General features: G+C 44.6%; 1 protein-coding gene across 4 annotated transcripts; it reads right to left on the minus strand.

Moving 5' to 3' along the window:
- Positions 1–2,961: 2,961 nt before the first annotated feature.
- MAPRE1 (microtubule associated protein RP/EB family member 1) lies at positions 2,962–11,763 on the minus strand. 4 transcript variants are annotated; one of them, XM_072879070.1, is made up of 7 exons: positions 11,612–11,763; positions 10,660–10,783; positions 7,760–7,905; positions 6,376–6,580; positions 5,882–5,991; positions 5,040–5,192; positions 2,962–4,653 (listed from the first exon to the last, which is right to left on the minus strand). In XM_072879070.1, exons 2-7 carry the CDS (start codon positions 10,778–10,780, stop codon positions 4,597–4,599), a joined length of 792 nt encoding a protein of 263 aa, XP_072735171.1. In that variant the 5' UTR covers positions 10,781–10,783; positions 11,612–11,763; the 3' UTR covers positions 2,962–4,596. The 4 variants fall into 4 exon arrangements, with proteins under 4 accessions (XP_072735171.1, XP_072735173.1, XP_072735174.1 ...); XM_072879072.1 differs by having other exon boundaries at positions 11,616–11,640; XM_072879073.1 differs by lacking the exon at positions 11,612–11,763 and adding an exon at positions 11,409–11,429.
- Positions 11,764–12,587: the final 824 nt, after the last annotated feature.

The following is a 12,587-nucleotide window of genomic DNA, read 5'->3' on the forward strand; positions in this document are numbered from 1 at the left end:
ATATGTTAAATATATATATATTATTTAAAGGCCACAGTTCAAAAAGCCAGCCAGCTGTGTTGAAAGAGAGAGAAGAGTAATTTTTACAGAAAGTGGCCTTTGCCTCTTCGAAGCTGGGATTGCATTCTGGAAACTTGCTTTTTGGTCTCAGAAAATTTCAAGTTAAACTTAACTTTGTTCATTCTCTATTAAAGAGAAAAGAACAGCAAACATTTTCTTGGAAGGTACAGATTGTCTCTCTTAATGACAGCGTAAGTACGCATATCCCCCAAAATGCCGTTTTCTCCCAGACGGCCCGATCCTCCCATTTCACAGGTATTGCTCGGCAAAGAAAACCCCTTTGCTTTCCGTTTCTTTGGATGGACTTTGCCTGTACCAAAGCCAGCTCCTTTTCTGCAGTACCGCTCCCTAACCACACACCGCCTGTCCAGCGTTCGTGCACCCATTGCTCCTCTTTAGCCACAGAATATTGCACTTTTCCTTCCTTTCCTGTGTTCTCCCGCATCAGATTCCTTTCCAGTTTTACCTGTACCATTTCATGGCATGAGTTGGGTCCCATGGATATATCTTGCTCCTTTGTACCCGCAACCTTCTCTAATTTCGACTTTGTACATACCCTTCATGTTCTCTAGTCCCATTTGTTTAACACCCTTCCCTCCTCTGATTCCAGGCCCATTAACTATCCGAACGCCATTTCCGTGAGGAACTGACAGTCGCAGACACAAAATCTCATCCCGGGAGATCTTACTTGCCAACAGAGTTCATTCAGCTCTCCTTTCAGCAAAACCACAGTCTGCATTTTTGCTCCCTGCGTTCTAAGCGTCATCAGCTACAGTATGGCGTAGTCTCATCCAAACTGCTTGCAATTTCATATTCCAATTAACCAGAAGTGGATCTGCAATGACTTCATCTGTCCCTGCTTTCTCTGCATTACAAGTACATTCTTCAGCTGTCCTGCTCACAAAGTGCAGGTGCCCTGATGCACATTCCTGTTTCTCCGCCAGTAACCTGGGTTGTTTGCAGCGCCTGCAAATCGCAGCCCATACGTTAGGCCCATACCGTTATCCCCTCTATTGCTTGCACTAGTATAGAAATTGAGAGGCATGGTCTGCGTAGCACCAGGCTAGCTTGAAATCTACGGTACAGTCCTCGTCGGGTTTACGCACTGACTTGCAAAAAGTCTTTCTCTCGTGAGAAGTAGATCCAGCTTTAGCCTTGGAAGGACGTTCTAAGAGAGAAAAACTCCCGCTCCTGAAGGACACGCGTGTTCCTGTGAATGGACATTCAACTAGACAGACTACAAGATGACCGAGTGCTCAAGCAGCCACATTAAATAGTGATGTGATACAACAGCAAGTAAGTTTTTGGCCTTTATTTGAAGGCTTTTAACAGTTACAGTAAGAATTGTCATTGCAAACCAGGAATTTTTAAAAAATTGAACAATAAAAGTTAAAAAAACATCCACAAGTCCACCTGCAAGTAAGACATGATGGCACAGAAAGGAGATGTGAGCTTTTGCTTCTTCCATTCTGTTCATTTTTCAAATATCTGATACAACTAAGATACTAGAAAAGGTTGGATGCTATCGGAATTGTTCCGGCAGGTGAGCATTTAATATTTAACAGCGTATACTGTACCAGTGTAACAGAGTAGCTATGTTAAGTCTATGGGTTTGAGTTGGGCTTATTGTTGTTACTTTCTTCCCAAAAAGGACATTAAAAAACAGATTATGCCAAGATATCTATAATGTAGTCAGAAGTTGACTACATGAATTTGTCCCCGCTCATCTTGGTAGCAAAGAAGTGATGTACGCAATTGGAAATCTTAGCAGCATTTGACTTACAAGACTGCAGTTTCAATTTAGTTTTATAATGCACGTCCACACATTCACCAGTCTCACAAGGCGCACCAGCAGTATTTCTGACTCATTGTTCTCTTAGCGTAAAAGGATATTTGCTTGCTTTGCTAACAGAGGTCAAAATCAACCTCATGCAACCCACCTGATGACCTGGGTGCTTCACAGGTCCACACGTGCCATCCTGTTAAAGAGACTTGAAGCAACCAGGTCCCAGTGTGCCACCGGGCTGCAGAGCAGACACCCAAGAAGCCCTCCTCTTCAAATTCAGCCACATACTATTGCCATCTTTTGCTTTGAGTTGCTGGAATAACGGAATATTTAGAGTTGAAAAAAATATGCTTCCGACCTCAAAGCAAGTAATGGTAAAGAAGATTTTATGTGCCTCAAAACCCCCGTTCTAGGTCTGCGCTTCTGTAGTCCAACACCAGTTTTGCAATACCAGTAGGCAATGCCGGCAATGCCTACTCTTTAGAAGGCATCCACAGAGCACTTTGGGGGCAGGGAGGGTGTTCTCCGGCATGACAGAGAAGCCCTGCAGGGAACACTTGCATTTCAAGGTTAGATACATCACATAAGCACTTCTCTGAAGATGCTGGGCTGTGCACGCATCTGACAGGAACATTTAAGCTCTTCTATGAAACACACTTCAAATGAAACCAATCAACTCCGTTTACAGTCAATCTGCTCATAGAGACTGGTGGCAGATGCAGTTAACATCTTACTTGTTTATAACTAATAACCAGGGTTTTAGCAGTTTTCAAACACTTTATACACACTTAGAGGCACGTGACAGCATTCCTGTTATACAGCCCCATTCTCTCACCATTAGAAGGAGGAAGCCAACAACACATTCACATTTCATCCACTTGTGGGAAGGGGGAGAAAAAAAACAAACCAAAACCCCCAAAACTCAAGGAATGGCTTCCCCCAGCACACTCCAAGGAGTTTCAACATTACTGCTACTCAAGTTAGCAATGACTATAACTAGGACTAGAGAATGAAAGCTGATATTCCAGGTCCTGCAAGCTTCATCACGAACACTATCACGAGCTTTAGCTTTGCCTAATCGTATCTGAAAGCATGAGAGACTCCAGCAGACATGACACTCTTGAAATACAGAACTTTATTTAGAAACTGCTTAAAATAGAAAAACCCTGTCAAGAAAAATCCAAGTCAAATATGGTTTCTCAGTAAAATGGAGTTTTAGGGCAACGAAAGTCTAAAAGGCCACAAGAGAAATAGCACCACTGCAATTTTAAACAATGGCTAGATACTTGCATTTTTGGCATTCACTGAATTTGGGTTTTTCTCTGAATTTCACAAAGATTCATGCACTACACAACAATTACCATAAGATGCTCTCCTACACACATTTTAGGACAAGCTACCACCAGAAACAAATGAATACAAGCACAACAGGACTGATCAATCTCAGTAGTGAAGGGGGATCAGAAGTCTTGCAGGATCTTGCCAAACACAACAGTAATGAGGGGCATGATAGCAAAAAAGGACAGTTAAGGAAAGTACTTTAAATATTAATATTTAAGTTAGTCTCAGTACTGTATTTTCTGCAATAACATTAGCTCTGTTAGCCAGCATCTTTTAGTTTTTACCCCAGAAGACTACTGAACCGGCAAGTATTATTATTAGATATGCCCTGGTCTGAAAGGAGAAAAAAAAAAAAGAAAGAGAGACAGAAAAATCATCATCCTCATGTGCTCAATTCACTTTCATTCTAAGACAGTTGCACAGTGCAAGTCCTGTTACAACTCTTGGATTTGATCAGCATTCCTTGGGATGGGAAAGAGAAAAGAACAAGTGAGAGACCAAAAAGTATAGCAACAAAAATAAAAAGAAACAGGACAAATAGAAACAAGAGCCAGGAAGGAAAATTACTTCTGAAGAACATTGTAGGCAGTAAGGCTGGATGCCCTTTGCTTTTTTGTTGTTTTGTTTTTCTTACAGAAAACACAGTACATTTTGGCAAAGTCATTAGCCACAATGCCATAGAAAAAGGCTTCAGCACTCTTCAAGGTAATTTATGTGTCTCAGCTGTTCATACTCCCTCTAATCTTGTGACAGGCAACGTTAAGGCCTATTTCGTCAAGAACTAATCACTTAGTAAGCAGCTTTACATAGGAATGGAGTTTTGTTTTAATAGCCCCTTTTGAGCACTTGCTGACAAAGTGAGATTGCCATGCAAGGCCTCTCAGACAGCAGTGAATGGAGTTAAACAAGTGTCTACCCCAATATGAAGCACATAAAATCTCCTGTCACATTACTTCAATTTGGCATATGGAAGCATATTTTAAATACTCTTAAGGCATTTATTATAATTTCTGTGCTGCAATTTCACATTAACTCAATCTTTCTGTGAGTCAGAGTCTTTAATTTCTCTACTACACACCACCTTAGATACAAAAAGAGTCCTCCCACAAACCAGTGTTTTACCAGCAAACCATTCTGCAACAAGTTCCAAATATTCAGCCTCTTGCTCCCTAAATATACCACCTAGATAGGAATACTGCTCTGCTACAAAGTGAGAAAGAGCTCCTAACTCAAACCCACTGTAAAAAGTGAAACTTCTGCAAAGTGCACTTTAAGAAGAGGTACTTTTTTGCTTATGAAAAGAAACCAGTGAGTCCTCTAAGAATAAAGTGGAGTATTTTACAGTTAAGCACATGATCTGGGGCAAAGAATTCTGATGTTGCTGCTCTGCTGGTACAGTATGTGGTCTGTTAATACTCTTCTTGTTCCTCCTGCGGTGCTCCTTCGTCAGGTATCACAAAGCCTTCCTGAAGGGGAATAAGACAAGTGCTTTAATGAAAATCTGATGTCAAACCAGTTCCTGGCTACTCTGTATGCGGGGTTTTTCTTTCCCCTTTTACTTAGGATAGATACCCTTAAGTCACCATTTACAGTGTCAAGATATATTACCAGAAGAGTTATTTTCCTCATCTTTGATCTATTTGTTACACACTCTTCATGAAAGGCTAACCTTGTTTGCTGCCTGACTATAATTATGTTATCTGTTCCTTTATTACAGGAAAAAGCTAGGCCATAAACCTAAAGGAAAAGAAAAAAAACAAGTAGAAATAGAGGGAGCCCTGGAAAGCAAGCCAGCTTCCAATTACAAGGGGAGGGAGGAACTATGCAATACAATTTATACCAGATTACTTACATCTGTGGCATAAAGAATTTCCACAATCCTCTGCAACACTGGATCATTCTCCCCTTCATTCTCCTGGCAGATCAATTCAATGTTCCTCAATTTGCCAAAGTAGAAGTCTCTCTCCTTCTCCAGATCTTCAACAGTAAGTTTCAATACGTTGATCTGCCAAGGGACATCAATAGTAATTTATCCACCAAAGAATTCAGTCGTATCTATTCAAAAGGCAGGGTCCCCAAAGTTCTCAGAAGGGGGTTAATATGCAAAGCACTTCAGAAGTAACCAAGATGGCGGGGGAAGGGGGACTGTGAGAGGAGGAAACGGACTATTTCTCAAATTGTAAAATTATTGCCACAGCAAACACCCAGGCCGACACACACAATACCACTTGGAAATTCTAAGGGCTTATTACATGATATAGGTAAAGCACTAACTGCCTGCAGTTTTCTTTGCCAACACATTCTTTCAAGACAACTCTCACACTGGTGGCAGTTTTAGTTGTATTGCATTCAGTATTTCGGTGAAGTAGCAGCTGCTCATAGCTCAGTTGGAATGCTGCGATAGCTGCAACACAGCTGTGGAAATACTTAAAAACAATGCTATGTGTGATATGGCACATACTAGGTTTAAATGTCTGGGTACGCATGTACTGCAGAAGGGGTTTCGCTCCTATCAGGAGAGCAAGACCATTATAATGAAGGCTTCTGATTAAGTGATTTTAAATGAGCTTACTAGATTCAGATCATTTTCTTCCATCTGCCTGACCCAGTCATTTCATGCTATTGAAAAAAAAAAATCTGCCCATAGTTTTATAAAGCACAGGTCAGTACACAGGGCCATTTTGGTCAACACACCTGCTCGATCAATCCTGCCGATTCATCGTCTCCTGCAGCCTTTTTGACCATCCCAGTACCAGCTTTTGGAGTTGCTGCAGTCCTCTGTGTAACAATGGGCCTCTGTGGGGCTGCAAGATTAATTCAGTTCAGTTAGTTCCTCTCAGAACATCTTTATTCCTCCTATAAAGGTACTATCCCCCTTCCAAACATGCTTAGGCATGTAAGAGTTTGAAGATGTGTTCCTTCCTTCCTTCTTGACTCCATGTGACATGTCCATTTTTTTTGGCATGTGTTGGCACCAATCCTTGCCATTTTCTCTTTCAGAGAAGATTGTTCTTTCTGTAGCTTCCAGATAACTGGGTACTACAGGATGACTCAGTGTTTGAAGCCTAGCATCTCTGAAACAAGATGCAAAATACTATAATTTCATACACTGATTTTAAATAGCAACCCAGTCTATTTTTCCCCAGAGTTTTTAATGATCTCGATAATCTTTTAACTGTTTTCTCTACCTGCACTGCTAGAACTGAGAGATTTCTTGGGTTTGTTCACAACTGGAGCAACAAGGTTTGGTGCTACTGTCTCTTGGCCTTGTCGAGCAGCAACAGGATCATACTCCTTCCCATCATAGTTTGCATCAAAAAATTTTTTGAACCACTGAACAAATTCAAAGTTGTCCTGAAATTTTCCTTTCACTAGTTTGTCCACAGGAATTATCTGGAAAGGGGGGGAAAGAAAAAAAAGTCAAACTCATATTAAGGGTAAAGAACCTCTCTCCCTTTTTATATAAAGTTTTAAAATTAGTGCACTCAGAAAATATGCAAGTGTAATTCTTTGTCCAGTCTAGAGAAAATCCTCCTTGAACATAATTGTATGTCAAATAGCAGGATTTTTGCTAATAATTGGAATTAAAAACAAATCATGCTTTCACTGTGAGGGTCCAAATAATTTCAACTAATTCTACACCAAGTTTCAAATTTACAGAAAGAAGTTTTGCGTTGAAGCTGGCTCATCCAGTGCTCGGTTTCCTGAATCTGAACTGCTGACCAATTTCACAGACTGCTAACACAGAACCGCTACAAGATCTAAACATCACCTTTTTAGTAGATTACAATTACAGTTTTCTCTGGAATGAGGAGTATAACTGAAGATTATTAAAAAGATGCAGCAAATTGTGAAGTTCTGTCTGTAGGCCACGAGCTGCAAGTCCATGACCTGGCAGGCCATTACGTGATCGTTCGGCATTTGAAAGCATGGCTGGCTGTCCAGTTCTGGACATACTGCACAAGCTACTTCCCCCGAGCAGAAGACCGATTACGCGTGTGTTGAAGCTGCTAGCCAACACAGAATGAGACGCCTTCTTAAAGACAGGAAAAAGCATTAACACAGAAATGTTCTGCATCATATCAAACATGCTGTCAGTAATATTACCTAGATAAATCACCCTTCCATAAACATAACTATCATCTGATCTGAAAAAGCTTTTTCACTAGCTTAAAATTACATATGCTTGTAAAGAGGAATCTGAAATCCTTAGGGCTACCACACCAGTAGGTTATGGGAACACACCTGGTACAAAGATGGTTCAAACAGGAAGCTCAAGTAAACCTCACCTCAAAGAAATTTCATTATTAGTCTGTGCTACATGAGTCGCACAGAATTAAAATGGAAAAATTCATCTCATTATTAAGAACTGGAAACCTAACCTTAGCTGGAGTAAGGCAGATGTTGTCCTAAATCAAGTGAGGACCCCAATGCAAACCAAAACCAGAAGTTTTGAGATTTACAAACCAAAAGCAAACTCTGTTCCCAGATTTATTCAGCTCTAAATTTGAAAGTACATTCCATCTACTTTGATATTAAAGAACACAGAGAATCAGTTACAACCCAGCTTACTTTGTCAACACCCATTCGTTTAAAACCTGCTTGTAGAACCTTGAAGTTCTGAATGTACTCATGTTCCAATTTTGCTTGAAACTTCACTTTCTTGAGCGCTACAGAACCTGGGAAGAGCATGTCCATAAACTGACAGTATGCAGCACCTGTCAAAAGAAAAAGAATACAAATCCTAGGATGAATCAAGTCAGCTCACTAGCCTACGTAAGTTACTTTTCAGTCAGATCAGCAAACTGACCTGACTCATTCCTCAGCTACACAATCCCTTAAAGGCAACAAAAGCAAGAAAACAGGAACCTTCAGTCTCCTGCTTTGGTGCAGCACGGCTGTACATAAGCTTAAGCGAGCTGCAGAACCAACCTTTTGGTCTCATGAGTTGAACTCTTATGAAGAAGAGCAATACTGCCTCCATAATTCCAAGAGAAAAAAAATCCAATGAGTAATTTGACTTTCCTTTCTTCATGGATATGAGTACAGATCTGTTACATGTGTCCAACAGGCACGTAATCTCCTCTTATCAACACTAATAGAACTAAACTAGAAAAATAATTATCCTAAAAGTTTTATTTAATCTTTATTAAAATAGTGATACATTTCATTACTACAAACAGAACCTATACACAATTCAAGGTGCCCTCAAAGGTAAGAGGCCAAATTAAACTGGATTATATTTAAATCAAGCTTTAATCAAAGAACTGAAATAAGACAGTGTTTCTATTAATTTTAAATCCTTCATGTCCTTCAGTTCAGCTCTTACTGTAATAAGAGCAAAAGAGGGGTTCAGTTCAGCCACAAAGATTAGACAACCACCTCCAAAAAAATTAGCTTTTGTAGAACATACACACCCCTTAAAAAAAAAAAAAGATATTTTTAAACTATATCCTCTCTGCAGTGATGATGTGCAACCATGCGCCACTGAAAATACAAGCGCAACATTCTGAGCATTATTCCCCCCACTGATATCAATGGAGAGTAATGGGAACCTTAACCTAAAACACCAAACAGCTACATGACACGCTTTTGTGAGATATCTAGAGGCCAAGAAGTATGTATGTATTCATCATGGTGTTGCCCTAAACTAGTCTATTCATCTCAACCACAGGTAGCAAAGTCCTATATTGTTCACTTTCTATCAAGACATTTTGCAGGTCTTTGGGGCTCCCACCTTCACTTGCTGCTACAAGACTGTGGCTCATCCACTGGTGCAAATAAAAAAATTTTTAAAAAGTCTTGCTGTTTGATCTCCACTGTCTTTCAGTTCTCTTGCTGAAGAACTCCAATGCCCAGCTCAAAAAATAGATGACTTGCCAGAAATCAGAGTTTTGCTAACTGCTGGCAGTCTGAGCAATAAGCATGATTAAAAAAAAAAAAAAAGAGATCACAGCGTAAGCCAAAGGTCATCTTTCGTGCATTTATGCAACCTCAAATTGCTGCTGCCACTACTGCCCTTGCCAAAGGTAGCAAAGCAAGCTTGGAAACTCCCGCTTTCACATGACTATGACAGACAATGAAAGCCACTTCCATACCTGCAGAGGCATGAAGTATTTTTGCAGACACAGGAAAGGGACATTACCCAGCGCATGCCACATCAACAGCTCTCAGTCTTTTCCTGGTGAGCTGAACAGGTGAGCTGAAATTCTGCAGAGCCAGTATTAATTATCCTCACTTCTCGGAGACAGAGCTCTCGCAGCATTCAAGACTCACACCAATTCTAAGCAAAACTTCTCAGCCGTATAAGTCAATGCTGCACACAACAGGTTTTTTAACCTGCCTATCTGAAAGCGGACAATGCTTACCATTTCCCTTACTTCTGTGGTTGTAGATCTTCTGTTCCTTCATCCTTACTGTTTTTCTCCATCATCTCACTAGACAAAAGCCACTACAAATACCTGTCAGATGTCTATTCTAAGTTCCCTACTTCTCTAATCTTTGTCAATGTTTCTTCCACAGACTCAGCCACAGGCTGTATTGACAGTCCCAAACGTAGATTTTAAATTTATTCCTCCCCTTATTCCACCTCCAATTTCCAAATCTCTCATTCTGTGAGCAACACCCTATCTCAAACTCACTGTACGAGCTGCACTTCCACTTTTCACCAAGTCCCTTTCACCTGCCTGTTGCAGTTATCCAAATCACCAGGTTTTACCTAGGCTTCATTTTTAGCCTTGGGTTTTTTTCAGCTCTTACTCCATAGACTATTATTTTTCATTTGTTTCTACAAGCCTCCTCCCACACACGCACACACACTCCTCCCTATGATGACACTTGACTCCATTTCGGTACCACAATCACTTCCCCTTTTCTGCCTACAACTCTGTCTGAGATTCAGCTGTGCCAAAGTCGGCTCAAGCCGCAGTAAGCTGGGCTGACACCGACTGACATGCTCCTTCACCATAAGGAGCTGTAAAGTCCTGAAGGTGAACAAGAGTCACCAGAACGCTTTCCTCACGCTGCTCCATCTGCCCAACCGGAATCTTCAGGCGACTCCCAAGTCTCCTAATAGTCCTCTTCCATAAGCAATCACATTTGTTTATGCTAGTTATTACACTTGTAAGACTTACTCTATCCATCAAGACTAAATGCTTTATTCCTCATTGGAAAACACCCTCTCCTAAGAGTCTTTTTTTCACATTAACCCCCATTCCTTCTCATTGCACCTATGCTGCAGTGAGTCAGAAGAATACGCCTTTTCATTATGCTTACTTTATTAACAACCATTTCAATAAAACTCTAACCATAACCCAATTATAACACTGACCATGAACCTGCTCATACCAGGAATTCAGCCAACAGCATGGCTATAGAGGGCCAGCGCAGACGGTTCACACGGTGCAGCTGTACCTCCACAGAACCAGGGTGCACATCGGATTCGGGATTCCCCGCAGGCCGAGCCCCCTTACCTGAGCACAGCTGTTCGATCTTTGTTAGCGTCAGTTGCAGCGACTCATTGATCCACGCCAGCATGTCATGTCGACTCAAGTTATCGCTGGTCACTGAAGTAGAATACACATTAACTGCCATTTTCTGAAAGACAGAACCAAAGGTGTAAATACCACAAACGTTAACGCCACACATTTTCATCGCTTCTGTCACAACAGGCTCGCTAGGCTGCGGTGGAGGCGCTTCCTCTTGAGCCTTCACGACACAACAGCCAAGCGCAACACGATGCACAGGGAACGCGCCGAAGCTGCCTGCTGCTAACAGCTGGATGACCTCATTTCATCACGGCTGCAAAGGGCACGGTTTGGTGCTTTCCGAAGCAAAACTGACCCCAAGGCGCTCACATGGAAACTCCGATGAAAGCGATCACGGCTGCGGCAGGTCTTTCATCCCTCTCATCCACCCCAGCCGAGCACGGCAGGAATACTTCCTGGTCGACCACGGTATCTCTCCAGGGAGAAATACCAAGCGGCCGGTCCCCGCCCAGCCCCGCCGGCACAAAGCGGAGCCGCCGCGCTCGCTGCCCGGCCGCAGAGCCCCGGTGCAGCTGCCGCCGGGCAGGGCCGGCCGCGCCGCACGCCCCCGCCGCGGGCGGGGCACGGCCCACGGCCCACGGCCCCCTCCCTCCCTCGCCGCCGCCGCCGCCGCGCCTTCCCCCCCCACCACGGCGGCCGCTCCGCCGCCGCCTCCCGCCGGGGCCCCGCGGCACCTCGCGCCCGCGGAGGGGCGCGCCCGGGGCAGGCGCGGCCCGGCCCTGCAGGCCTCACGCCGGTCTCCTCACAGCCCGCCAGGCGCCAGCCCACCCCGCCCCGCCCCGCCCGGGCGCTCCCCGAGCCCGGGCCCGCCTCCCCGCTCGCCCGCCCGCCGCCCGCGGCCCCGCCGCCGCCTCAGCGCCGCGGCCCGGCCCGTTACCTGCCCCGCTCTCGCCCCGTCTCCTCCGCGTTCAAACCGGCCCCGCCCGCCTGCCCGGGACCACGTCACTCGCACGCTACGCGCTCGCGTCACGCGCACGTCACGGCGGTTGCAGCGAGCGCCGCGCTCGTCGGCTCGGGACCGAGCACGGCGCGCAGGGAGAGGGGCATGCGGTTGCTAGGGGGCGGGGAGACCCGCCGCGTTGCTACGGCGCGGCTCCGCCCACCCCGCCCGCGGGCTCGCCTGCCATTGGCGGTGCCGCTAGCCCCGCCCACTTTGATGGCATCCCGCGTGCCGGCGGGGTCTCTCACGGCTCCGGCCCGAGGCCCCGCGGTGGCGCCGGGGCCGCGCGGGCCGCACCGGGCCCGGCCCGGCCCGGCCCGGCCCGGCCCCGGCCCCGGCCCCGGCCCCGGCCCCGGCCCCGGCCCCGGCCCCGGCCCCGGCACCGGCACCGGCCCCGCTGCCTTGGTGTCACGCGTCTGGTTTCCCCGGGGCGCTCTGCTGGGCCTGTCACCTCAACGGGCAACGGGGGAAGGGGCAGCCCGGCCCAGCTGTGAAAGTCGTCCCTGTGTAACACCCCCTTCTTCACACGATGACTTCATCAAATAAGGACTGTCCGGTCATACAGAAATACTGATTTTTAATTAGACGGCGATAAATGGTAAACTGTTAACATGGATCCCCGACATGGTAAACTGTTGACCTGGATCCCCGTTCTTTCCCACACGAAAATCAGTAAAACTGCGTGGACAAGGCACGGTTTTGAGTTGTCACACTCCCGATACAAAAACCATATGAAATGTGTTGAACAAAACGATACGCTTCTTTTATTTTTAAAAGATTGTATAAAAACCCGCAAGACTTTCAACATCAAAAATCCTTAACCTAAAAAAATAGCACCAGGGAGAGTTAGAAACCTTTAAAAAGTATTAAAAAGGCGTTTCTGAAATCTACCTCTCCTTACAAGATTTTTATA

The sequence above is a fragment of the Ciconia boyciana genome, chromosome 14, assembly GCF_034638445.1.
Source record: "Ciconia boyciana chromosome 14, ASM3463844v1, whole genome shotgun sequence".
Classification (NCBI taxonomy): Eukaryota; Metazoa; Chordata; class Aves; order Ciconiiformes; family Ciconiidae; genus Ciconia; species Ciconia boyciana.

Coding starts and splice junctions, on each gene's coding strand:
- MAPRE1 (XM_072879070.1), bottom strand. CDS start 10,780: ATGGCAGTTAATGTGTATTCTACTTCAGTGACCAGCGATAACTTGAGT. Junction 6,581..7,759: donor AACGAATGGGTGTTGACAAA/GTAAGCTGGGTT, acceptor CCCCCTTTCCAG/ATAATTCCTGTGGACAAACT. Junction 5,193..5,881: donor CGGCAGGATTGATCGAGCAG/GTGTGTTGACCA, acceptor GTCCCTTGGCAG/ATCAACGTATTGAAACTTAC.